Below are 26,605 nucleotides of genomic sequence, written 5' to 3'. Positions count from 1 at the left end.
TCTTCAGAGTCTCAAGCTTGTTTTGCTACCTTTCATCCTTGTAAAACACACTCAAACTGTTTTCTACAACCCTCATTCTTACATATTTCTTCCTTTTTCCCCGTCTCAGTCTTTCACTCACTGTCTTTTCATTGCTGCAGTCCTTCTTCGTGGCCTTTATGTAGTCGCTCCGTCCTTTCAGATGCTCATCGTATTCCTCCGGCGTCATGTCTCCGTCCTCGATGAGAACGTGTGGCAGATGGGGCTCTACGCAAAGAAAGGAAGAATTACTCTCTTTGTACAGCATAAAAACCTCTCAGTGTGGACGCACAACAGTAAATTATGACAGCAGACGATGAGTTACATTACTACCAGACATGAAGGACTCCCAAGGTGGCAGTATTTCTTAAAAACAGCAGCTGTACTGGGAACAGAGTGCGTTGGCTCCTAGTGGGCCATCAATACAGCTGAACGTTTGCCCCCTTGACTCGGCTTTCTAATGAATTCAATTGCACAATAATGGCCTCGGGTCACCCGCGGAGTGAGGCAATCTTATGAGGCATCATGAGATCCATTTATGCCTCCCAGACACCAATGGAGGTTGAGATGCATGATGGGGTGGCAGAAGAAATATAGAGCTCAACTAAACAGTGCTTATAGAGCAAGAAATGATGTGATATGGTTGTGGGCCTGGGAATGATGTTTCAATATCCTCTGATTTAATAAACAGCCTCTCGTTTGGACAAGCTTTCAGGCCCATGGAGAGATTAGCACTGGCTTGTTCTCAAAAGGCAGGCTCTATTGTCCAGTTAACACAGGTCAGAGTGACTGTGATCTTGTTTGTCTGTCCATGGGGACCAAATGCCCTGACAGAAAACGACATTGCTGGGAAGTTCCAGAAAGAAAACGGCTTCATAAAGGGACTCAAAATGAGTGTGGTGTAGGTGTTTGCTAGGGAGATATGGTTACAAAGGTGTTCTCTGAGTGGTTTTTAGTGTTGTTTAAGAATTTCTAGGAGTCATAAAGAATAGAATTTCTTAATGATTCTTTTAGGACTGGAAATAAGAAATGCAATTGCATTGCAAAATGATGAGATCATTTCAGTAATAATAAATGCATTTAAAACAATTCTTGCAAAATGTGTTACGCAAATATTTTAATGACTTTTCACAGTCTTTTTATGTGGCATAAATGCAATCCAAAAACTGGTGTTCACTATATAATAAACAATAATCATACAATTTATTTATTTTTATAAAATACTTCTGACAAAACTCTCGAAATGACAGATCAATTTATTGTGTTACTAACTGTAGTTGCCTTGAGAAATTTATTGTCTGAACAAGGCACTTTGCATTTAGTGAATGATCAAATTCAAATGGACAAAACAAACTAGGACAATTATTAAGACAATAGTTGAGAGAACCTAAAAATCTGAATGCATCAGTTTGTCTGAATAGTTTATTTAGTTGCACTGTATTTTGATTCACTAAAAAGAACTAGCTCAGCATTATCTGTTTCATACTGTAGATTGAGATCATGATATACAATTACTGTATTGATGTGTGTTACACACCACTGGGGTAGATCAGTATCTCTACAGGGCAGTCGTAGGTGTACTTGTCTGCCAGTGTGACCACAATACTGGTGGCAGAGCGAGCCGAAGGGTCCGCGTCCGCACGGATGGCATGCGAGGGGCTTTCCACACCTGCACAGAGAAACTTCTAAAGCATCTAAAATAAGCAGGAGCAACAGACGTTAGGCCACATGCGAGGACTAAACCGTTCCGCAACTCCAGCAGGAAGATGCATGTATTACAGCTAGACAATCAACACATTAAACATCATTTGGGCTTGAGTCCCAGCTGAAATGACAAGCATCTGCTGCACTTTACATTTATGAATTTGGCAGGAGCTTTTATCCAACGCAACTGGATGTGTATTCAAGATATACATGTTATCAGTGTGAAAAGTCAACTCTTAAAACTATCCACACATCAAACATCAATTGGGCTAGAAAACTGGCAGCATATGTTTATAAAAATGATGCATTTATATGGAAGCTTATTTCCGTCACAGAATAAAAAAATAAATAAAAATGGTGACTTAATTTCACAATTCTCCCTTTTTTTCTTGCAATTCTGACTTTATATCTCACAATTGCGAGTTTATATATTGCAGTTATAAACTTGTAATTGCAAGTTTACATCTCACAATTCTGTTTTATTTTTTGTTTCCTCCACAGAATAAAAAAAAATAAAAAAAGGTAATTGCAACATTTAATCGCACAATTCTTACTTTTTTACTCACAATTGCGAGTTTAAATCTCACAATTCTGACTTTTCTTTTTAAGAATTGCGAGAAAGACTTAAAAATAAAATAAATTTGGAAGTTATAGTCGCATTTTTTAATTCCATGGCAGAAATAAGCTTGCACATAAATACATAAGTGTAAAATATATGCTGCCAATTTTGCACACTGTGAGAAAAAAGTCTGAAATATAAGAAATTCGCAATTACCTTTTTATTTTATTTTATTCCATGGTGGAACTAGCTTCCATGCATTTGCCAGGCAATTTAATCCAAATAAAGTTGAAGTGCATTCATGATTTTTAACATTTCACATGTATTTTTGTTACATATGTATTTGTGTTCTCTGGAAATCAAGCCCATGATCCTGGGTATCAGGGTTGTTTAATTCCAGACTCATGCTTGAGGATGGAGGAACTGACCTGCCAGTAAATACGGTCCTCTGATCTCAAGATGGAAGTTGAACTCATAGTCAATGGAGTTGATGGTCTCTTCCTCCATCAGAGCAGCCAAACACACACCTGAGGCCGTCTGCTCGTGTGCTCCCTGTGCACAATGATGCTGATCCCTCCTGAGACAAATCAGCAGATACACATTCAAGCTTCATTTTCAGTTATGAGGAGGTAATAATATGACTCTGTATAATGAGCTCAAATGAAAAAGCAGTGCTTACAAGGCAGTAAAAGACCAGTGGTGATGGTTTAAAGGAATGGTTCATTCAGAACTGAAAAGTCTGTCATCATTTACTCATGCCATTCCAAACTTGTACAAAACTTTCTTTCTTCTGTATAACATAAAATAAAATATTTTGAGGAGTATCTGTATTTTGAAGAGATTTTGAGGAATATCTGTATTATATGAGTTTGTTTTTTGTTTTTTCATCTCAATTAGATTTAAAATTCTTGCTTTACCCATGTCATCCCAAAATTGTCCTTCCAAACTTTCTTTATACTGTAGAACATATAAAAATATTTTTTGTATTGCCTTTTTTTCATGCAATGTAAGTCAATGGGGTCCAAATATGTTTGGTTCCCAAAGTTCTTCAAATTATTTTCTTTTGTGTTCCACACAAAGTCATACAGATTAGAAACAACATTTTGTGTGAGTAACACAGTGTTAGTAAATGACAGAATTTTCATTTGAGGTGGTGTTGTGATTCTGCATAAATTAAATGCAGCTACATAGAGATTAAATATATATACAAGGAAAAAATATCTGTATGCAAATACATGCAAGAAAGAACACCAATCACAATTCAGTATGCAGAAATTACACTGAAAATGGTAGATTTTTTAGACTTTAATCCTAAATTTCCTAAAAACTTTAACGTTTTAGAAAACCCGAAAATAGACAGCATAGATAAAGCTGAAATGATTTACCAGACACAATTTGAGACTTTAAATTGGAGTATGTGAAGCAGTTCAAGCTGAATGAATTGCAAAGTTTAATACTTCTACTAGTGTTTGGAGTTTAGAACAGAAGCCAGAATGTTTGAGGATTATGAATACAGGATTGCCATTCAAATACTATAATTATCACAAAATGAAACACTAATGAATCCGAACCTCCTAGCAGTGCTGGGCGAAAACGCCTGCTCCTCTTTGACAGAACGTTGGACTCTTGGAGAGCAGACGGGCGGCGAGGTTACCCGGATTCCACCGTTGGTGAGTGTGCTGAGCTCCGAGGACGTGCTGACCAGTATATTAATGGTCTCCAGAGGGGGAATGACCCCCAGACTAACCACCAGCACGGTCCTCTCCTGATCCTCGTCCAAAACGATATGTCCTGCAGCAAGATGATTCATCAGTAAAGCCTCTGAAAGGTACAGTCAACGTCAATGAAAGAGCTTAATAGGATTTTGCATGTTAACTGGATTCAACAGACACCGTGACAGGCCTTCCGTTTAAGCTGTGAATTGGGGATTAACTCAGATCTTTGATGAGCATGCAATCTTACCACCTCCGCTTTGTGGGGTTCCATTGGCATTGCAGCAATCAAAGTAACAGTCATCGATTTTCGCTTTGTCTTTGACCTGCACGGTTATTATCTGGCTGCCAATCATCGCTTCGAACCCGACCACCACGCTGCAGTCGTCCAGAGGATATATAAAGATTCCTGCATGAATCACAGGAAGAGGATTAGAAAAAAGTGATTCAGGAGAATGCATTGTTTATTACACAATAGCAAAAGGCCATCTTTCCACAAAGCTAATTTTGCACTTGACAGAAATTAAATCCTTCGTTTTAGTGCTTTCAGCATTGACCAATGCAAAATCCAATCTGTTGGAGTCAATACGACACTGGAGACCGCAGAGCAGCAGTGTGCCAGTGACATTTCTAGACTTCACACAAATATAGCTGATGAGGCTGGGAGGGAAAGACAAGTGTTTCTTTTCCCTTCAGGGAATTTTGAGAAAGTATTACTGTGATTATAAAGAGTTTGATGCATTTCGTCCCAAATTGCTTTTGAGAAATGACAAATTAGTTCTTGATTCTTATCATTGATCAAATGGATAAAGTGAAGTGCTGTATTTTTTAATAGATTTGTCATAAAATATTCTCTAAAAAGTAATTCAGGGGACCTGTTACCATAACTTAAAGGGAGAGTTCGCCCAAATATAAAAATAAAAAAAAGAAATACTATGGAAGTCAATGGTGTCAGTAACTGATTGGTTACAAACATTCTTCAAAATGTCTTCCTTCACGGTTCATGCAAGAAATTTATACAGGTTTGGAACAACTTGAGGGTGAGTAAATGATGACAAAAAGTTTAATTTTTGGGTGACCTTTCATTTATCTTTGAATAAATGCATGGTTGCAAAAATTCTAATTTATTGTTTAATGAAACCTTTTAAAATTGCAAACATTATTCACTCAAGACTTCTATTGACACAATAATTTTGATCATTGAATCAACTTAATATTGTGTGTAATGTAAAGAAAAATTTCTGCATTAGTTGATTTTTAAAAAAAATACAGTTGTAGTAACTTAATGAATTCGTCTTGATAACTTCAGAAATTAGGCAGTGGATTTGTAGTTCCCAGCATCCTTTGCGTAGGAGTGGATAAGTAGAATAAATGTTGAAATTAAGTGTTATTTTATTAGGTTTTTTTAATGAAAGAAAAGACCTGTTAGTGTTTAATAATATTATGTTTGACATTTAAAGGAGTTTCTGTAATGTTGAAGTTTTTGTGGTTACCATTGTGCTGAAGAGTAGACGACATGAATGCAATGCAAACACTACACTGACTCTATAAGCAATGACTGAGCTAAAGCCAGTGAAAAGTAATATCTTACTTGTTCATTAAATGCCAAATAAGTTACATTAAGCATGTGCTATAGCTGTGGATTTGAACTGAAATAGATAAGATTAATTGATTCCAGGAATACAACTCAAGTAGTTGGAGCAACTTCATTTTTTTAGTACTTAAAAAAAAAAAAAGTATTCCGTTTATGCTAAAAAAAATGTAAGCTCTTCTAACTCAATGTAGCTTGCTGGTTGAACGTAATTTCACTCGAAGTTGTCATAACAAAACAAATTGTTGCATTAATTTGTTTTGTTGAGCCAACACACAATGTTCAGGACCTGATTATGCATCTTTTGAGATTATATTTAGTCATCGAAGTTGGATCAACTGGAACAAGTTATGAAGAGTAACATGGCAAATTTAAAACTAAAATTTAGGTTCAAATCCCTTAAGTATGAGCAATATACACTCAAAAAATAGTTAGGCCTAAATTTAAGATTTACCTGTATGTAATTGACCTGCAAATAAAATTTCCATCCATTTGGATTACACAGTTTTAACAAGTCATAAACTTAATGAGATGTTTCTGTTTCTGCACTCAAAAAAAATCATGGCTATTAACTATTTGCATCTATTTGATTTTAATCATCATATTTTCTAAATGCATTTATTCAAATCAGAATAAATCTGTTCATTGTGAAACATTACATTTATTAAGTAAAAAGTAAAAACATGGATCAAATGTGGCTAGCTGTGGACCAAGCAATATTCAATTAGATAAAAATTTATGAAATAGAAACAAATTGGATTTATTGATGATAAATATATAAACCTGGTTATTGTGCATTTAAAACACATTCAGTTTATTAGTACTGAGAAATCGTACCCGTTTCATTTATTTATGTCTGACAATCAGATTACATAAAACTGTGTCATCCAAATTGTATACGCAATAGATAAATCTTAAATTTAGGCCTAATTAATTTTTTGAGTGTAATACTAATGCCTTAGGAAGAGCCACTAATGATGGATATCATATCAGAAGTAGTAATGCATCCATTAGACAGCATACTCACCCTCGACAGGGTGATCTTCAATGTTTTCATAGGTCAAAGAGGCCGTCATTGCCAGGGTGTAACCCCTGACACAGGAAGTGATGTCAGAGACGCTGAGAGGCAGAGCGCTCCGTTTGCTCTTGTTGATCAGGCCTGGCATGATGGTGGTTCTGTCCAGTAGAGGAGGCGATAGGTGATGTTTCCCTAAAAAGGCTAGATAAGATTGAAACCATATTTTACAATATGTCTTGCAGAATGAATGAATAAATGAACCAACCAATCCCTCCCTTCCTCCCTCCTTGGGACCTGTGTATATTTATTTATGCTTTTGGACATTGTATGAACGTCTTTTAATCCTTAAAACAAAGTTAAATTTACTTGAAAGACCTGAATAATAATAAAAAAAATGTACTGCATTGTGTTTTGTTTTAAGCATGAATCTAATAGAGTTTTGTGAGGTTTAAGGTCAAAAATGGAAAATATAAATATAACTTAGTTCAAAATATATTACCTGAAAAAAAGAAAAAATACTAACAGGACATGTTCGACAAACATTTGCTCACCAGAAAATGACTAAAAATACATTTTGACCGGAACATCTACTGTTATATCCTACATACAAACTCTGTTTGAAAGGTGTGTTTGTGCAAATCTGCCCCTTCTAATAAATACCAGATGGTTGGATATTTCGTATCTAATGCAGTGACATTTATACAATTTATGTGTGGCTTAAGTGTCCAGTGTTTCTGTGGCCATTGTAAAAAAACAAGTCATTCATATTCACAGACGTCACACATCATAACTCATCATTGTCCTACAGCACTGATGAAGATGAGAGGATAACATCATTATCCGTATCGCTCTGGATGCCTCTCTGGAGTCTAAATGAAGTCCTCTGACAGGTCCACCCCACCCCCCCCCGTCCCACGGATGGATTCGAGGCACACACAGCTCAGGTCTGGTTCAGCACCATCAAAGGGAACAGAAACCTCTGGCACATCAAAAAGCCACTGGCACTGTTACAGATGCAGAGCTGATGTCATGACTCGTCAGTTTTTACCTGAGGTCAGCGCAGAGAACTTCAGACTATGGGAATACAAAACCAGAAGAGTTATACGATACAGATCACCGTCTGTGTCTCAGTCCTCTTAATGATTGTTCCAGAAAAAAGCGATTAACATGATGTAAACCTCTTTAATGATCTCTTTAACTTTTCAGTTGATTCTCCTAGACAGTAATGGGACTGAAATTGAAAGCAAATGCGTCACAGATTTTTCTCCTTGGAAAAGGACATCAATATTCTCAGAACAGATCTCTCTGAAAAATGTCTCAAACTGTGCTCAGATTTGCAGAAATACAAAGTCTGCAATCAAAGGTCTCAATATGAACTCAAACCCTCTTCCAAGATCAATCTATCTGAGCTGTTATCCGCATTCATTTATTTCTCTGTACTCATGTCATCAATTGTTTTATTTGTGTCTGCTTTTTTTCTCCTAGACATATCTGAGATCTTGACTAAAACTGAAATCTCCAAGCAATAACAATTTCACAAATGAGATCTCTTATATTAGACCGTACATAAATATCTCAATTAATTCTTCTACACAGCAATGAGAATAAAAGTCTTTTGTTGAACATGCTTCTCAGATTTGTCTGAAGACCACAATAGAGTTTCAGAAAATACTGCAAAAATGCCTCACATTGTGCTCAGGTGCAAAATCAGATTCAATATGAGCTTAAATCTTTCCACAACCGAGTTATACTGTCGAGTAATAGACAATATTTGGCCATTTTTTTATATTATACTACGTAAAAATGTTTGGGCTCAGTAAGATTATTTTTTTTATATTTTTGAAATAACTCTCTTATGCTCACCAAGGCTGCATTTATTTGATGAAAAATACAGTAAAAACAGTTACAATTAAAAACAATTTGATTTTTTTTTTAAATGTAATTTATTCCTGTGATGCAAATCTGAATTTTCAGCATCATTACTCCAGTCTTCAGTGTCACATGATCCTTCAGAAATCATTCTAATATGATAATTTGCATTTCTGGCTATTATGAATGTTGAAAACAGTTGTACTGCTTCGTTTTTTTTTTTTTTTTTTTGAAAGTCATACATTTTTTCTTAGATTCTTTGATGAATTAAGTTCAAAAGAACAGCATTTGAAATAGAAATAGAAATCTTTCGCAACATTATAATTGTCTTTACTGCACTTTTGATCAATTTAATGCATCCTTTCGGAATTCAATTCGATTTACTTTTATTTATATAGCGTTTTTCACAATACAGAAAATGCATGCATCTACAATTTAGAGTGTCTGTGTGCAAGTAATGTATTTCAGAAATGTACATATACATATCACACAGTTATCTAACAATGTATGAATTTAATAAGGCAGAAACAATGAGCTCATTGAAGTAATTATTACAAGTTGTAAACATAATGATTACAATCTATAGAAAATTAAGCATTGGTGCATGTTGATTAAGAGTTAATAAAAGTTTCTTTATATTAATATTAATATATTAATATTTCTAAATATTAATTTCTTTCTTTAAAAACTAATTCTACCTGACCCCAAACTTTTGAACGGTAGATATTGTATAAATTGTGTTCATATCAGTATTTTTAACATTAATATATTTAATATTAATTTGCCATCTCTTTTGAATTCATTATAAGACATAAACATTATATTATTTGTCAGACACCTTGCAATTGTCATGGTAGATCATGTTTGTTGTGTTTGAGATGGACTTTGAGTTGGTTTTTCATTGTTTCCAAGTTCTGTTTCCTTTGTTTGTATTTGTTGCTATGGTTACTCATTGTTTGATTAAGTTGCCACACCTGTTTCTTGTTTCCTCCCTTTGGTTATCCTTTGTATATATTTCCCTGAGTTTGAAGTGTCCTTAATCCATATTTCGTCAGTGTATAGTGGTTGTTCTGTTTGCTTTTTTCAAGAGTTCTGAGTGTTAATTTGATTTTGTGTTAATTAAAATCAACTGTTGCGATTTGGTCCAGCCATTTGTGACAGCAATTGCATCAGGCATTAAAAAGCCAATATCGACAACTATTAATGCTATAATGTTATAGTCCTACTAAATATCAACATTTGTGTCTCTGTTTATTTGAAACCATCATCATTTTCTTATAATTCTGTTTGATGACTTTTGCTTTGAATATAAGCTTTATCACAGAAACATCTGTGATAAAGCTTATATTCAAAGCTCAAGTCATCTAACAGAATTATAAGAAAATGATGATGGTTTCCAAACAGGTTTCCCAAACTCTCTACTTCGTTAAGTCTCCTGAGGTCTGAGCAAACAACAATATCCCACAGTATTTTAAAAGCAAACTGCAGTATGATTTAACTTTATATCAATCCTATAATTTCCATCTAACTTCCACAGAGGGTCAGTGTTTTGGAAATTTCACTTGTTTTTTGGCCAGTTTCCAGATTTATGAGCAATTTTTCTCAGAGGACATAAATGTCTGAGATTAAACAGCTTCCCGATATTACAGAAAAGAAACAGGCGCTTTCATCGAGGTGTCCACATGGCCATAACTCAGAGACAGAGGAACGCCACCCCCTCTCTAATGGATTAGGTTTTGGCACAGTGCCTCGTGACAAGATGAGAGGACAATAGATTTCCCCCTCACCCCTGACTGCCATCACACACAGCAAACCGGTCAAACACTGCCATCATGTGTCCTGAGAGGAGTGGGCATTTCTGCACAAAGCAAAGGTGTCAATATCATCTGAAAAAATGATATAAATCATGCATTTAAAATAAAGGTTCTTCTATGGTTCCATGGAGAACCTTTGGAAACTTTCCACTGCAACAAGGTTCCTCATTGTTGAGTTGAAAACAAAGATTAGATTATTAAAATGTTCTTCACACTAAGAAAACAAATGGTTCTTTTAAGCGAACTGATCTTTGCGGAGAAAAAAAATCCCTTTGGAAACCTTTCAGTAAAACGTTGATATTAAAACCACAAAATAATCATTTAAGCTTTTTTAATAACCCTAGCAGACCGAAAAGGCCAGGTAAAGGACAAAATCAATTTCATCCTCAATGACGAGGTTGATTTTGTTTGAAAATGCATGAAAAAAAATTTCTTTCTGGTCTTCTTCCATATTCTATTCAAGGGGACCCAAATGAGGAGAACCCAAAGTGACAGACAATGATCAACCCCCGCCTCCCATCCATCCTCAATGGAGTGTGAATCACTCCCAACGAAAAAGAGCCCAATCCCCCACTACACGCACTCCACGGCTGCCACCACACACACCGCGGGAGACGCGGCACAGAAACAACCACCTGTTGATCCTGCATCTCCATCAGCTGACTACAGATGCATCACTTTGCAAGGTCGTGCAATCTCTTTTAGAGGTTTTCGAAACACTTCCCAAATTCACCTTAAACCTAAAACAAAATGCCTCCTACTACACCATAAGATTTCAGAGTTCAGTTCCTCGTGCACTTTTTTGCAAAGCAGGACTCTTACCTCACATCTGGTCACAATCCTCTCTCGATGCCTGCATTGGTGATGTCCAAAATAATCGGCTGCAACTCCGGAAAGCTCTCTGCCTCTTGGAGATGAACACAACAACTGAGCAGAACGAAGATGGGAGGGAGGTAGAGAGACCGACAGATATAGAAGCAGCTGGAGGAACGTTAACGCAGTCAATCAGCACAGCAACATGTGGTTATGAAGCTCAGAGGAGCTGTGGCAGAAACACAGGCGTTGGAAGCTGTCCTGTGCAACAGATTAACAGGAACCCCAGCACACCCCCCGCCAACGCTCAATTCTCCCCTCAGCATCTGTACCACCCACCTACCCACTCCTCCACCTCTCGGTCTCTCCGTAATCAGTGACGAGAGCCCATTCATGTATCCCATTTGATGGCCGGGGTACCACAGGCTGAAATGAACATCATGCATGGGGGAAACGAGGGGAGGGCGAAAGATCATGCATATTTCCCTCTCTGTCTTTGTCCGTCCTTCCATCATGCATGTTTTCCCTCCAGTGACTACTAAGCTCACTATCTTGATTTCAATATGACTGTGGCATATGTGTGATTAATCTGCTTTTGCAGAGGATGTAACCATGACAATCAATATGGAGCCTCCAGGGCTTCTTAAAAGACAACAGGTTGTTTGGAGAAAGTGTGTGTGTGTTTAGTGATGTGTGCTGCCATGGCTTAAATCTCAGCTTCTGTTTCACAATTCAATTAACATGTGCTATTTACTGTCTCTCTTTCTCTCTCTTGCTCGCTCTCTGAATGTCCCTTATCTCATCTGCCGGGACAGACAACAGGCTGCAGCGGTTGTTGATCATTTCATCTGCAATAAAGAAGAAAATATGTCAAACCCAACGGGCTAAAAATACAGAACGCTATGGATATAAGTCAGAAACATCAGCTACATGATGATCTTTTTAAATAATAAAGATACTTTGAACGCATGCATTCGATTCTCAATTATGATGAATTTCCTCATGAATAAGCAAGCACAAATAAACAAAACCATATTGGCTGTGAATGATGCAAAAATGTATTTGAGACAAAGCACCTTAGTTAATTAATAAATCATTTCTAAAACTGAGGTATCAGGTTGAAGCTTCATGGCTTTTCTTAGGTTTATGAGAACTGACAATATACAAGATTTCTACCTGATAACATTTCTTTGGGGGGGGCATCTGCTAAATTAAAAAATGTGAAGTACGTGGCTCCTTAATAGTACAAAATATGGGGATTTTGATAGATTTGACAGTATCTGTATACTGGGTTTTAATTAGGTCAGAAGAAGATTTTAAATATTTTAATGGAAATCACTTCCACAGTAGCCATGATTTAACTGTGGAATTTCTCATAAGACCATAGTAACCGCTGACAAAAACCTGCATTGCTCCTTATTACCATGGTTACATCAACTATGGCTTCCTATATGATGGTAGCAAAGGTATTAGTCAAGAAATGTGTAGCCAAAACACATTGTGTATATGTATTATATCCCTTTATAGTGTAGATCTATTATTTCTTCCAAAATACCAGTTACTACAGGTGTTGCACAGTGTTAAAATAGGAATTTTTACATCATTTTAAAATAAATAAAAAGTGATTATTCAGGGGAGATTTGGCAAGTTTTAATGCTTTTTTAGAAAATCAATTTCCATATGAATATGCTGGAATTGTAATTTGGCAGACAGAATTCAAACACACACACAACACAATTTATTTATTTTTAACTAGATGTTAAATAACATAAAATAGTGGATATGTGTGTATGTGTTTCAAAGTTTAATATTGATTTATTTATTGTGTGTACACTTTGGAGGACTAAACCTAATGCATAAAAAATACATAATAATTATAATAAAGGAAATGTGGTTGGTCTACCAGGCCTCTGAGACGCCAGACAGTGAAGTCAGTGGAAAATGTCGTGATAATTGTCTCTGCACAAATTGCTTTTTAGAAAAACAGACTAAAGTAGTTTAATATTTAAGACTGGTTTAGACTACAACACGGATACTTACACATGAAATTGTTTGCAGTGATAGTAAACTGGAACTGGGTAACATGTGCTGACTTCCGGCCGGACAACGTTCAGTGCGCGCGCCGACTGTCAGTTTGGTTTGCGCGTCCTCGTGGAGCTGAGTCAGGTGAAGTGGACAGCACATTTTGAAGACTTATCAAGACCGTTTAATAGTTCATATATCTCCGACAGAAGCCATGTCAACCGATTCGTGGGCTTTAGCTGTGGACAAACAAGAGTCTACACCCAAGTCTGTGAGTGAAAATGTGATTTTAATTGTGTTGTAACGGATTAGCGCACTAGCAGCGGTGAGTCAGGGATGGGCTGCGTCTCTAATCCACATGAGCTTCCTACCTAGAACCAAACACGGTTTTGACCATCAAAATGCTTTCTAACTAGGTTTTGAGATACGGCCTGTATGAGATTTTAAATCTGTGTAAATTTTAGGGACTACAGTTTAACTTTGAACCACTTAACTATGAAGTTAGTGGACATTACTTTCATCATCTATGTGATTTCTGTCTGTGCTGTTTGAAAGCTAGTGAGTGTAAGTTAATTTAACGTTACGTGTCTTTGCTAGCTAGCACTTAAACTAGCTTCAAATATGTCTAACGTTACTTGATTTAACTGTTAAATCATTGACCGTTGTTTCTATTGACAAATGCTTAATTTGTGAATGTTCTTTAGTGAATATTGACTCATTTATATTTTCTATAACTGCAAATTATGTTGTTTGAACAGATTAAGAACTCACGGGTTTTGGAAGCGGGAGATGGAGCTTTAACGTTACATGGGACTAATGGTAGTAACGTTTAACATTATTATATTGCATTAAAACAATAGTTCACCCAGAAATTAATATAAATGTAAGTTAGTTCCAAACCTGTATGACTTCTGCGGAACACAAAGATATATATATATATATTTTTTTTTTTTTTTTGCACTGAATGGGAACTGGAGGTTTCAAGCTTCAAAAAGTATCCAAAAGCACTATGAAGTGTCAAAAGATAGATAGATAGAATTGTATTGTCATTGCACAGTACAAATACTCAGCAACGAAATGCAGTTTAGCATCTGCTAAAAGTGCAAATAGTAGCATTGTGTGCAAATAGACAAAATTGCAATTGAAAAATATACATCTAACTTACAGTAATAAACAAATAGCTGAGTAGTAAATATAGGCTATATATCCATATGACTTGTGCGGTATATTTCAAGTCTTCTCCAGCACTTACTGTATAGCAGCTTTTTATGAGAAACTGACCAAAATTATGCTATGATCACTAATAACCTCGGCATTCCTTGGTGCACTATTTTGATTGAATCATATTTTTTCCATTGAATTAAAATGAACTGGTTCTTGGTAGAAGAAACAATCAGTCTTTCTCTCAAAATGTCCTTTTTTGTTCCTCTAAGCAACAAAGACATACAGGTTTGGAAAGTGAGTAGGCCTACATTATTTTTGTGTGTGAACTATTAAAGATGTATAGAGATGTGTTGCTACAAAAGACAACTGGTAGCAAAAATTGCATTAAAAGACTTCTTTGCATTTTCTTATGTGTCATTTATTTTCCCCTCATGTAGATGATGTTGACAAACCCGAAGAAGAGGAAAAAGGTTCATTTTTAAACCGTTACAGTCAACATAAAATCAAAATTGAGCCAATTAATTTGCTTAATACACATTTAGTGCTATTGTGAATAATTCTGACTTTAACACTGTTGAGCTATTTAAGTAGTCTAAAAGGTGTGTGTGGTTGCATCTTATGGTATTTATTCAAATGACACTGAAGCTTTATTGATTGACAGTAAAAAGAAACGTCATTGTAAGCCTGCTTCTTTGCAAATATGCTATTTCAGAGGACAAAGCCACACAGTCTCTCCTGAATAAATTAATCAGAAGCAATGTGGTCAACAACACAAACCAAGTGGAGGTTCTTCAGAGAGACCCAAACTCACCACTGTATTCAGTCAAGACGTTTGAGGAGCTGAGGCTGTGAGTACTTCATATGGTGTTAAAGTAATGACATCTGAGTGAAAAGAACTGAATTTACACTGCTGTTTGAGGTCTTTTTTTATTTATTCAGAAAGCATGCATTATATTTATCAAAAGTGAAAGACTTTTTAAATTGTTACAAAAAATCTATTTCAAATAAATGCTGTTCTTTTTAACTTTCTATTCATCAAATAATCCTGAAAAACTATAACTTTTTCACAAAATATTCAGCAGCACAACTGTTTTCAACATTGATGATAATAATAATAATAAGAAGAAATGTTTCTTGAGCAGCAAATCAGCGCATTAGAATGATTTCTGAAGGATCATGTAACTGGTATTTTAAATTGTAATAATATTTTATATACTGTTTTTACTGTATTTTTGTATTTTTGCTGTGATGAATATTAGAGCCAAACCCCTATCTTTTGAATGGGAGTTTGTATTGCTAGCATTCAGAACAATGAATATTTAAAATTATGAAATGAGACAATGCGCTATATTTGGACGCTTCGACACTTCTTGGGTGGTTCGCATGTTTTGATTAGTTTCAATTTTTGTAACTCAGGAAACCTCAGTTGCTCAAAGGCGTCTATGAAATGGGCTTCAACAGACCTTCTAAAATCCAAGAGAATGCCCTTCCCATGATGCTCGCCGAACCGTAAGTCCACATATATTTTATACATTCAATTTTAGTTGAATACAGATGTCATATTGAGGTTTTGAGGCGAAAAGTGAATTGCATTTTAGCCACATAACAATGTTTTGATGTAAAAGGTGCTGATAACACTGTGTGAGTGTGTGTATTAATACTCACACAATTGGAGTTAATTTCTTTCGTTTTGTTTTACTAAAAGTGTGGTTTGTCATTAGAGAGCAGAAAGAGCGTGTGCAGAGAGACGTATGTGGTTTATCTCACTGAGATTAGTGGGGCGTTCTGGATAAACGTACAGTAATTGACACAGATTGGATATTTGATGCACAATATTGGACCATTATAAAGTTTATGTGAAATCTCTGAGAGTATAAGTGTGAAGTAAGTTTCATATAACACTCATATGAACGGACTGTTTCCTTCCTTCATTCGCAGACCTCAGAATCTGATCGCTCAGTCTCAGTCTGGTACTGGTAAAACAGCCGCCTTCGTGCTGGCCATGCTCAGTCATGTGGACCCAGGCTTAAAATGGCCTCAGGTGAGTTTGAAAACTGAGATTCACTGTAATGTTCCCTTTCATTCTGACCTAAGGCAAGATACTACAGGCAAAACCATTGTTTCTTTAGGCTTTGATCAATTTTGAGATTTTAGGCCATTTTGTTTACATAACTTGCCTTATTTTAGACAACTGGGAAGAAAAACATCCAAAATGCACATTTAAGAGTGCTTTCACATCTGTAGTTCGTTCATTTGGTCCGGACTAAGGGTGAAAAATTATACTTTGTATCATTTTCAGGCGTTTTGGTTCCTTTTCACACCACACTGATTGCTCTGGTCCGAATCAGTTGATGAGTTGATGAAACGAACCAAAATGCAGTCACGTGACAACATCCACATCACTCGTTGGCCAGATGTGTCTCGAACATATTTCCATAACTGCGCTTCGATTGGTCAGAATTAACGTGCGAGAAAATTCCAACAGAACTCCTGGAAGTAAACAAAGAGGAGGAAAATCCGGCAGACATGCGAATAATTCGCTCACAATGTATGTTCAGAATCCGCACGAGCTTTATCCTTTCGCAAATCCCCTCATAAACAACACAGTCTAGACGCAATATAAATAAGATATTCACTGTGCAGTGCGGACAACTTCAGTGTTTATGATGAGAGTGCAGAACGCGGTAAGTCAGTCATGGCTTAATATAAAGGGAGCGCTATTGACAATCTAAATAATCATTTTGTTTGACTACGGCAGCTGGTTTAGTCCAAAAATGTGCAGTTCTTTGGCAGTTGGGTCAGTTCGAGGTCGGATCACGTTCTCACCAGAAACGAACCGCTCCAGAGTTCGTTTGAAAGCATACCGAGACCACATCTTTGAGGAGGTCTCGGTACGCTTGTTTGGTGCGCACCCGAGTGCGATTGCTGCATTCACACCTGCCCAAACGAACCGCACCAAGGGGGAAAAGGAACTCTAGTGCCATTCAACCGAACTAAATGAGGCAGGTGTGAAAGCACCCTAAGTGTTTATTTTATTACATTTAGTCTGCATCTGTAGATTTCAATTACGATAAATATTTTTTAAGGCCGTTTTCTCATACACCAAACTTTCCAGTTTTTTTCCTGTATATAAATTGCCTGATTTTTCTAACATTTTAATCCTAAAAAAAATATGGTGAATTTTCTTTCCTGGCTGTAGACAGTATTTTCTGATTTATGGATTGATACAAATAGATATACAAAATCCCATCTTTAAACTCTAATATGTCAACAAAATGAAACAAGATTTTTGAACCTGACTTGATCCAATGTTCCGATTTCTGTTCTGGACTTTTATGCAAATTAGTGCATATTTTTATTAGATAATGCTTCATCTCCCGATCGCCAGCCCCCGAGAAATATAAATGCCCCCCAATTCATGTGTCCTGGCGCCAGGCCTGGCCTCTTGTCTTTCTAAACTGGGTGATCATAGTTAATCTGTGATCCATACAGACCTGGCCCCACGGTTCGGCACGCTTGTGATTTGAGGATTAATTGCAAACTTTAACTATCCTAGAGTGAAAGTTTATCATTTGCCTGCGTTTTGTCTTGCCAATTCACACATTCAAACTATTTTAAACCATTCCAGCGCAATAAAAGGCTAAAGAGAACTCAATTCGGTACTTGCGCGCTGTTACAGTATCGGATTGAGCGCAACACCAAATTGATCCTCTTTCATGTCTCCTTGCAATGGATACAGACACACAAAATTATGTCAAAATACCTGTCTCAGGAAGTCTCATCTCGGTTATGTCTTAGTTTTTGTTATTTTTGGACCAAAATGTATTTTTGATGCTTCAAAAATTCTAACTAACCCACTGATGTCACATGGACTGCTTTGATGATGTCTCTATTTCCTTTCTGGACAAGGACAGTATACCGTACATACATTTTCAATGGAGGGACAGAAAACTCTCAGACTAAATCTAAAATATCTTAAACTGTGTTCCGAAGATGAACGGAGGTCTTACGGGCTTGGAACGACATGAGGGAGAGTCATTAATGACATAATTTTCATTTTTGGGTGAACTAACCCTTTAAGTGAACGTAAACAGTTGAGAAATATATCGGATGTGTATCATTATATTGGATCCATGCATAGTCTTAAAGTGACAGCAGCCTAAAAATACCTGCTGCTGTCTATGGGTGTCTGCATCTCGAATCAGCTCCCTAGATCAGTAGTCAGATCACTGATCAGGGAGTCGGCCATTTTAAGGGCTCAATCGCAAAATCCTACCAGTGTACTGAAACATTCACTTCCCTCTCTAAAAAAGTCCCACTATGCACTGTGAAAAACACAGCTTTAACAAAGATTAATCTATATGTAATTTATACAGTGAACACAATATAGTCATTTTACATTTAATTATTACATTTCTGTACCTGAATACTACTGTTAGACCTTACTTTATTTTTAACTGTTATATTGTATTTATCTAGCCTTGTAATTAGTGTATTCTTATTAGTTTACTGACTGTTCACTTGTCTATAATAATGAGTAATAAATGAAAAGCAAAGTTACAAAAAAGGGTTTTTGTTTTTCAAAAAAGGAAGAAAAGAAAACCAAATCTGCAAAATATCTTCTTGCATGAAGTCATAAGTAAATGTTGATAATACTTTGGTGTCCAATCTGTGTCTTTCTTCCAGTGTTTGTGCATTTCTCCTACATATGAGCTCGCTCTGCAGACGGGTAAAGTCATCGCGCAAATGGGCCAGTTTTACCCTGAAGTTAAACTGGCATTTGCTGTTCGAGGACATAAAAGTAAGTGGCTTAAATTAAGCCTCAGAATATTGCGTAAACATATGGAAACCAGATCTAAATGCATGATTGCTGCTGTGCCCTCTGTCAGTGGAGCGTGGCGTTAAGATCAAGGAGCAGATCGTCATCGGCACACCTGGGACAGTTCTGGACTGGTGCGTCAAGCTGAAGCTCATCGACCCGAAAAAGATCAAAGTGTTTGTTCTGGACGAGGCTGATGTCATGATCGCCACACAGGGACACCAAGACCAGAGCATCCGCATTCAGAGGTGAACTCTCCCTAGTGTTTGGAGAATTGGCTTTCAAACCAGGCAAATGCATACAGACAGACTGCTGATTACATGATCTATAATGAACTTTTTTTGTGTGTGTCTGGATCTAATAATTAATTTATTATTATTATTTAAAACATTAAAAATGCATTTCATATAATGACTTGATAACACCTTTTTAAATATGTGCATGATTTTCTGATCTGATATTTGTTTGAAAATGTGTATTTTCTTTTTTACAATGCTGAAATTCTTGAAAGAACTTTGCTTAAAGTTTAAAAATAATAATTATAATTTTTTTCTTTTTACTTTGGCAGAGAGGCATTTTTCTTTTAAAAAACTGTTAGTATTTGAGAATTGTTTATATCCAACATGAAAGGATGCCATTTTGTTGTTGTAACATAAAAATGACAAAGCAGGAATTGATATTATGACTGCAAGTTCATGTGTAGACCCCTCATGACCCTCAAGTATCAAAATTATGTATCTTAAAAAATGTCCCATCATTTGACCTTTTTTTACATTTAAAGTTTTTAGGTCAAACCCCAAGAAAACATCACAATAGTCATGATTAAAATTATATTTGTAAAATAAATACTTTTTTATAGTCTTAAATTATTTTAAAATTTTTAATTGATTCCGTGGACACTTGTTTTCGAGGTGCTAGGAAAATATTTTCCTTCTTACACAACTTTTATTTTTGTTTTAAATTAAATTAGTCATTAAATCTGAGCTTTTTTTTTTTTTTTTTTATATGAAGACAAAGATAACATTTCTTGACATTCTTATTTCCCACTAATCGTTTTGCATATTTTCCACAAAAATAACAACACATTTATCCTTAAGCTTCTCTGGCTTTTTGGTTCAAGACTTTTAAAACTAACTTAAAATGTAAAAATTGGCAACATGGTTTAGCATTAGATTGAGTATAAACGGTTTTTATTTCCTGTCTCTTACAGAATGCTATCCAAAGGCTGTCAGATGTTACTTTTCTCTGCTACCTTTGAGGACTCTGTGTGGAAGTTTGCCGAGCGGGTCGTGCCGGATCCCAACATCATCAAGCTAAAACGTGAAGAGGAGACGCTGGACACTATCAAGCAGTATTATGTGCTCTGCAATTGCAAGGAGGACAAGTTCAGCGCGCTCTGCAACATCTATGGAGCCATCACTATCGCACAAGCTATGATCTTCTGTCATGTGAGCCTGTTTGCCTCTGGTTGATATTTCTGTGTTTATTTGTTTCTTTCACTCAATCATCTTATGTTATCGTCTTTTCTCAGACTCGAAAAATGGCCAACTGGCTTTCCGGCCAGCTGTCTAAAGAGGGCCACCAGGTGGCGCTCCTCAGCGGGGAAATGGTGGTTGAGCAGAGAGCAGCGGTTATTGAACGTTTCAGAGATGGCAAGGAGAAAGTTCTCATCACTACTAATGTCTGTGCAAGAGGCAAGTACACTACCTCATATACATATAATCAGATTTTTACATCCTTGATAGAATATGCTATTCTAATTATTTGTAATATAACTACTCTATGGCCCCATTTACACCAGGGCCCGTATTCATAAAGAATCTTAATGCAAAGAGTAGCTCCTAGTGACAAAATTCTTAGAACTGTGGGCGTTTACTCTTAAAATTATAGAAAAAATCCCAAGTAAAGAAAAAAGTAATTCAGAAAGCATCTTAACCCTTAACCCTTTAGGCGCCAGAGGTTTTTTCCTAAAACGCTCGATTTCGACATCTTGATTTCAAAAGGCTATATCTTAAAAGTGATAAAAGATAGAGACTTTCTGTAAATTAGAGAAATATTAAGGATGACCCAAAGTTTATGTAGGGATTACATTTTCCCATCTAATTGGCATATTATGACGTCATATGGTGGTGGCAATCTTGGATTATAGAATTTTCATTAAAAAGTCAAATGTTTAAATTATAAAATGCAGCACTTCTTTCCCCAAAAAATGTCCATCACCTTCTGTATGCTATATTGCACAATGCTGAATGCTCAGGTATATAGTAAGTAGTAAACAAACTGTGTAAATCATTACTAATAAATGTTAGAAACAAACCGAATGCATGTAGTGGTTGGCCTTTTGCTGTAGAGATTTTCCATTTACTAAATACAGTAGGCACTCTGATTCCATGTATGGGGCACATATATATTATTCATATGACATACAAACACAAGTAGACAAGACCTGTTTAGTTCAAACGCTCACTCGCACAGATCATGAGTGAGATGATACGAGCAGCGCGGCCAGATCTGCCTCGCGCGCGCGCCGAGTGTGCACAGCTCGAACTACTGTCATTGTCATTGCGACTCCTCACCCTGCCTCCACGTTGTCTCCTAACTGTCCTATGAATACTTCGACCTCGTCTAACATACCCAGTGGTATTAGACAAAGTCTCCACCACAATACTGTCGCCGCGATCGCGGAGAGGCTCTGATAAAATGGCTCACTCGCACACTAGCTCCGCTTTTGATCGCACTGATTCAATGCGCTCTAACTCGAACATTTTGTATAGAAACATGACGTTTTTTTGATTCGGGGATGAAGTATGACATGTCTGCCATCCAGTGGAGGGGAGGTCGAACGAAATTTGACACCCAATTTGACAAAATCGGCCGTTTTATTCAGTGTCGCATCTTGTCGAGTAAACTCGACCGTGGCGCCTAGAGGGTTAAAAGAGGTCTTAAGGTCAAAATTGTTAGGAGCACGGATGAGGACTTTTAAGAGTTTCTTTAGCAGAGGCGAGATGGCAGAACGATGAAGAGGGAGAAGAAATGTGATGCAGACAATGGATGACAGTGAGTTAATAAGACGCTATAGATGAGATCGTGCAGGGATCATGTTTGTTACTGATCTTATTAGAGACACGCTAATATCTCCGACACAGCGCAGGAATGCCATAACGCCAGAAATGAAAGTAATCACTACATTAAGATATTTGGCAAATGGGAAAATGCAATAAAGCAGCAGTGATTTGGGTCTGTCACAACCTTCTGTAAGCAGTGATCACAAACATTACAGCACTTTCAGAACCTCTTATTGTGTCGTATTTCATTTAGTTTCCTCTGGACATTCATTCCCACCTTGCAGGCTCAAAAAACTGCAGTTATGAATAGCAGGCTTCCCTGGTGCGCACAAGCAGGGCAATGAACCGTTAATAATTTGCGCTATAAGCTCCCACGTCCGCTTCTCGCTCCATGCTGTGACACCCGGCCCGAATTTTCCTTTAATGGTGGCCTAGTGTTCATCCACTAACTGGGCTAACAGTAAACACGGTTCTTCTGACCAAACGGGCTTTCTCGTCTTTCTTGTTTTTTAATTCATGTTTGCTATATTAAAACAAACATTTAAACCACCACTTAAATAGACAGCAATCAGTGTAATTGGAAAGAGTGGGACAATTTTTATCATTCTAAGCCAATCAAATACCTTAGGAAATTAACAGCAAGGTAAAAAAAAGGATTTATATACATAAATATAATGTGCGTGTGTGTGTGTGAGTAAAATGGCTCTTTTTTTTTCCCTTCTTGGACAACCAACCAATCACAGTCTTCAAAAGATTGTGTCATACATAGCAACGGGGTCAGCCCCGCCTCCTCACTAAGATGAAAGTTTTTGTCTTTTCCTTACTCAGAGTTGCTCTCAGATCGTTCCCGAATCGCTCTTAAGTTAAGACTCCTAGGTAAAAGTTTTTAAGCTAAATTAAGAGTTTTCTGAGAGGATTCTTAGAATCTTTATGAATACGGGCCCTGGTGTTTTGATCTGCCTCTTTTGACCACTTTCAACCACTTCTGTCCTGATTTCTTCGAGGGAAGGGTCTACGGGCGGGTAAATGTATAGGGTTTTTTTTCCAGCTCTTTCAATCTAAATCAACAAAATAAGCTCTCGCAATTTACATATGAGCGCGCATATGAACATACAGAGAGCATCAGCTTTAATTTCTGCTCTGACAGCCACAAGACCAGCTGAACGCTGTGAGTGAGTGTCAGAAATCAGGAATGGTGAGACATTGTACTTGGTACGTTTTTCATCTTCAAACCAAACTTGGGTCTTCAGCCGACAAAGATTAAATCCTGTCTGACTAGCGCACTTCCCATAATGTTTACCCATTAGCCCAGTAGGCGGAGAGTTGGCGTCTTTAGTGGCTGTATGACCACATGTGCTGTTGCACACTACGAAAGCAATCCATCTGGTCGAATGAGTTTTCAACTACCTCTGGAAGTGGTCAAAAGTGGACAAGATCAAACCGGTTTAGACCCCGTTTACCTGTATTTAGCGTCATCCACTTGTGATCCGATCGGCCACAACTTATCTTAATACCAGGTGTAAACAGGGCTACTGTGTAAATTCTGCCATCTTCAAATAATCAAGCGGTCCATCCACAGGTATTGATGTTGAGCAAGTGTCAGTGGTGATCAACTTTGACCTTCCACTGGACAAAGATGGCAATCCAGACAACGAAACGTACCTCCACCGGATCGGTAGGACCGGACGCTTTGGCAAGAGAGGACTCGCTGTCAACATGGTGGACAGTCAGCGCAACATGGAGATTCTCAAGACATACGAGAGGCATTTTAGTAAGTCTATTAGTTTATCTCTTAAAAGAATAGTTCACCCAATAATTGTTATTTTTAATGAATTACAGAAATAGTGAGTAATTATAAATTGTAATTAATTTTTATAATTATTCTTTTTTTTATATAATTTATATCAGTGTTATTGTTGTATCATTGAAATACTATTATTGTGTTTATTAATAATTTGAATCCGTGTTTATTTTTATATTTTTCATTTTAAGTTTTAGTCATTTTGTTGTGTTTTTGTCATTTTTAATAGTTTTTGGTTGATTTTAGTTTATTCATTTTTATTTTCAACTGTTTTAAACTAAATGAAAATTAGAAATGTTGCCTTTTTAGGGCCCAAGCACCGATGGTGTGAGGACCCTCTTGGAATTGCTCTGTTTATTTGTATATTTTATTTGTAATGTTTATTTTATTTCAAGAAACAAACCTGCTTATGGTTTCTGTTCTAGTTTTAGTGAACTATAATAACCCTGAGTTATATACATAATTGTTACACATGTTATTATTAATTATAATATAGTGTGTATGTGTGTATATATATATATATTTATACCACGGGGTGTTTAAATACTCGATTCTGATTGGCTGGAAGGTGTGCAGTAAAACCGTTTAATGCACAGGTAGTTCCAGTCAGTTCGATTACAGTTCGAAATTATTCCGCTACTATAAACATTGGTAACCGTAGTAACAGAGTTACACTTGCAAAAGAGTGAGAGAGCGAGACATATGAAAACGTTTATTTAGGTAGGCTCAGAGCCATAGAGAGAAAGAGTTACGACGCTCTTTGATGTCGCCGCGACGGCTGTCACGTGGTTCATGTAAGCCCAAATAGTTCCAAAACATACCCTGGCTGTCATTGTTCTTCTATGGGACAGACAGCAGCGATTGCATTATTGACCGGTAAATATAAAATAAAACACACACCCAAGTACTTTTTCAGCTGTTACTGCATTATTGCAGTTTGTTAATGTCAGTTTTGCATTTGGAGAGGCAGGGTGACAACGAAATACTGTATATTAGGCTACTTAAGTTTTAGGCTTTTTTTGAGGGAAAAGACAGAGCTAGATAAGATCGAAGACGACAAAGATGAGGTCAATACGAAAAAGACAACTAAATGGGCAGTTAACACTTTCAGTGACTTTTTGCGTCAAAGACAGAACAATTGTGATTTCGAGACCTACTCTGCGCCTCTTTTAAATGGGACATTGCTGGGGGTTTTATGCCTCTGTTCAGTCTACCGCTGGACGCGAATACAGTGTTGCAAGTTTGATGCGTCTCAGAGCAGGTATAAACCGTAACATTACAAAATACAACATCATATGGGCTTCAATACTTCAAGTCAAGCAATGCCGTCTTTAAATCAGTTTTAAAGCGCTACAGGAAAAATGGAAAAGACACCAGTGTTCATCATCCGTGTAAAAGTTTGGTTTGACATACAGCTAATTCATTTAAATAAATGACATTATTAGTTCAAATAAAGATTGCCTTGTCACTGTCAGTGTTGCCTGTCATTCATAAATAATTTTAATAAATCCATGAATCATTAAGTTAGCTATGCTTAAGCAACGAGGGGACTGTAGACTTTAAAGAAGAGACGCTCACAGGTAACTCGCGCACGCATATCTCTCTCTCTCTCTCTCTCTTCCTTCTCTTTCAGTTCTCTGTCTCTCTCTTTTAATAATGAATTTAAATAAATGTGATAATTCATTCAAATAAAAGCAATCCGATGGCTCCACTTTATTTAAAGCGGACGGAGTGCTAGAACTAACGAGCCGTAACTTAAGAAAATAACTGTCATTTTTACACGTCTGTTAAAAAAATTACATTGTAAACATCAGTTACTGCTTTAACTTCTTTTTAACTTGGCAAACAATCGAGGTATAAGCGGGATAATCCACGGCTAGCCATGCATTAAAGGATTTTAATGCACGACGTAGAGGCAACCACCCGACGCGCGCCTCTACGTCGTGCATTAAAATCCTTTAATGCATGGCTAGCCGTGGATTATCCCTTACATATATAATGCACATTTTTATTGAATAATTAATTAATGGATATTAATGTATATAAATGACAATATAATGAATAATTATCAAATGAATATTGGATTGTTTTATTTATTTGTTTGTTTTTCCCAACAGATAAGAAAATTGTGAGGCTGGACACGGATGATCTCGACGAAATTGAAAGAATCGCCAACTGAAGTGATGAAGAGCGAAATCCACATAATTTGCATAAAAATCAGTTCTGCTGTTACCTTATGATGTTTACATCGATTATCGGTGCATAATCAAAAGAATGCGCTTCGACTAAAGCTTAATGCCAAATAGTTTTGATTCTAACCTTCTAGTTATTACAGGACCTTTTGAGTCAGTTTGCATTTGACAGAGTGTGTTTTGATTTAGAAGTGAATTGCAATACTAATTCCTACATTTAATCTTGTTTACTGAAGACAGTTTAACGCAGGCATTTTGTCTGTTATCTACTTGACTAATGAAGCATATCTTGCAGTGTTGCAATACCTTTTGGTCTTACGTGTGAATAGAATCATAACAGACTTCAGTATTTATTCTATCACAGTATCTGAGAAGAGAAAAGTCAGCGAGGAAGAGAATCGCGGGTACATATAATTAACCATTGGGATTTCATAGACTTCAGCT

The 26,605-nt window shown here is 36.6% G+C and overlaps 2 protein-coding genes across 2 annotated transcripts in view; one reads left to right on the top strand and one right to left on the bottom strand.

Annotated features, from left to right (window-relative positions):
- Window positions 1–6,767, bottom strand: part of vwa5b1 (von Willebrand factor A domain containing 5B1) — a 58,990-nt gene extending 52,223 nt beyond the window's left edge. The window contains exons 1-6 of the mRNA XM_056258031.1: window positions 6,612–6,767; window positions 4,244–4,402; window positions 3,853–4,072; window positions 2,710–2,858; window positions 1,556–1,687; window positions 122–246 (exon numbers count right to left, since the gene is read on the bottom strand). Of these exons, the coding sequence (XP_056114006.1) occupies window positions 122–246; window positions 1,556–1,687; window positions 2,710–2,858; window positions 3,853–4,072; window positions 4,244–4,402; window positions 6,612–6,750 (924 nt within the window). The 5' untranslated portion in view covers window positions 6,751–6,767. The remainder of the gene's footprint in view (window positions 1–121; window positions 247–1,555; window positions 1,688–2,709; window positions 2,859–3,852; window positions 4,073–4,243; window positions 4,403–6,611) is intronic.
- Window positions 6,768–13,287: 6,520 nt separating this feature from the next.
- On the top strand, window positions 13,288–26,365 carry ddx19a (DEAD-box helicase 19a). Its single transcript, XM_056258030.1, has 12 exons — window positions 13,288–13,391; window positions 13,879–13,942; window positions 14,722–14,754; window positions 14,997–15,132; window positions 15,701–15,793; window positions 16,223–16,325; window positions 18,971–19,085; window positions 19,174–19,351; window positions 20,314–20,551; window positions 20,635–20,797; window positions 23,748–23,939; window positions 26,087–26,365. Exons 1-12 carry the CDS (start codon window positions 13,335–13,337, stop codon window positions 26,146–26,148), a joined length of 1,434 nt encoding a protein of 477 aa, XP_056114005.1. The 5' UTR covers window positions 13,288–13,334; the 3' UTR covers window positions 26,149–26,365.
- Window positions 26,366–26,605: the final 240 nt, after the last annotated feature.

Source organism: Rhinichthys klamathensis, unplaced genomic scaffold (assembly GCF_029890125.1).
Source record: "Rhinichthys klamathensis goyatoka isolate OS25496 unplaced genomic scaffold, OSU_Roscu_1.1 h1tg000147l_1, whole genome shotgun sequence".
Taxonomy (NCBI): domain Eukaryota; kingdom Metazoa; phylum Chordata; class Actinopteri; order Cypriniformes; family Leuciscidae; genus Rhinichthys; species Rhinichthys klamathensis.
Note: the sequence above shows the minus strand (reverse complement) of the source record. Positions and strands in the feature narration are given on the sequence as shown.

Bases quoted from the DNA above. Each gene is read 5' to 3' on its own strand.
- ddx19a (XM_056258030.1), top strand. From the start codon at position 13,335: ATGTCAACCGATTCGTGGGCTTTAGCTGTGGACAAACAAGAGTCTACA. The intron at 14,755-14,996 runs GTTCATTTTTAA...ATGCTATTTCAG, and splicing joins ACCCGAAGAAGAGGAAAAAG to AGGACAAAGCCACACAGTCT. The intron at 20,798-23,747 runs GCAAGTACACTA...GTCCATCCACAG, and splicing joins TACTAATGTCTGTGCAAGAG to GTATTGATGTTGAGCAAGTG.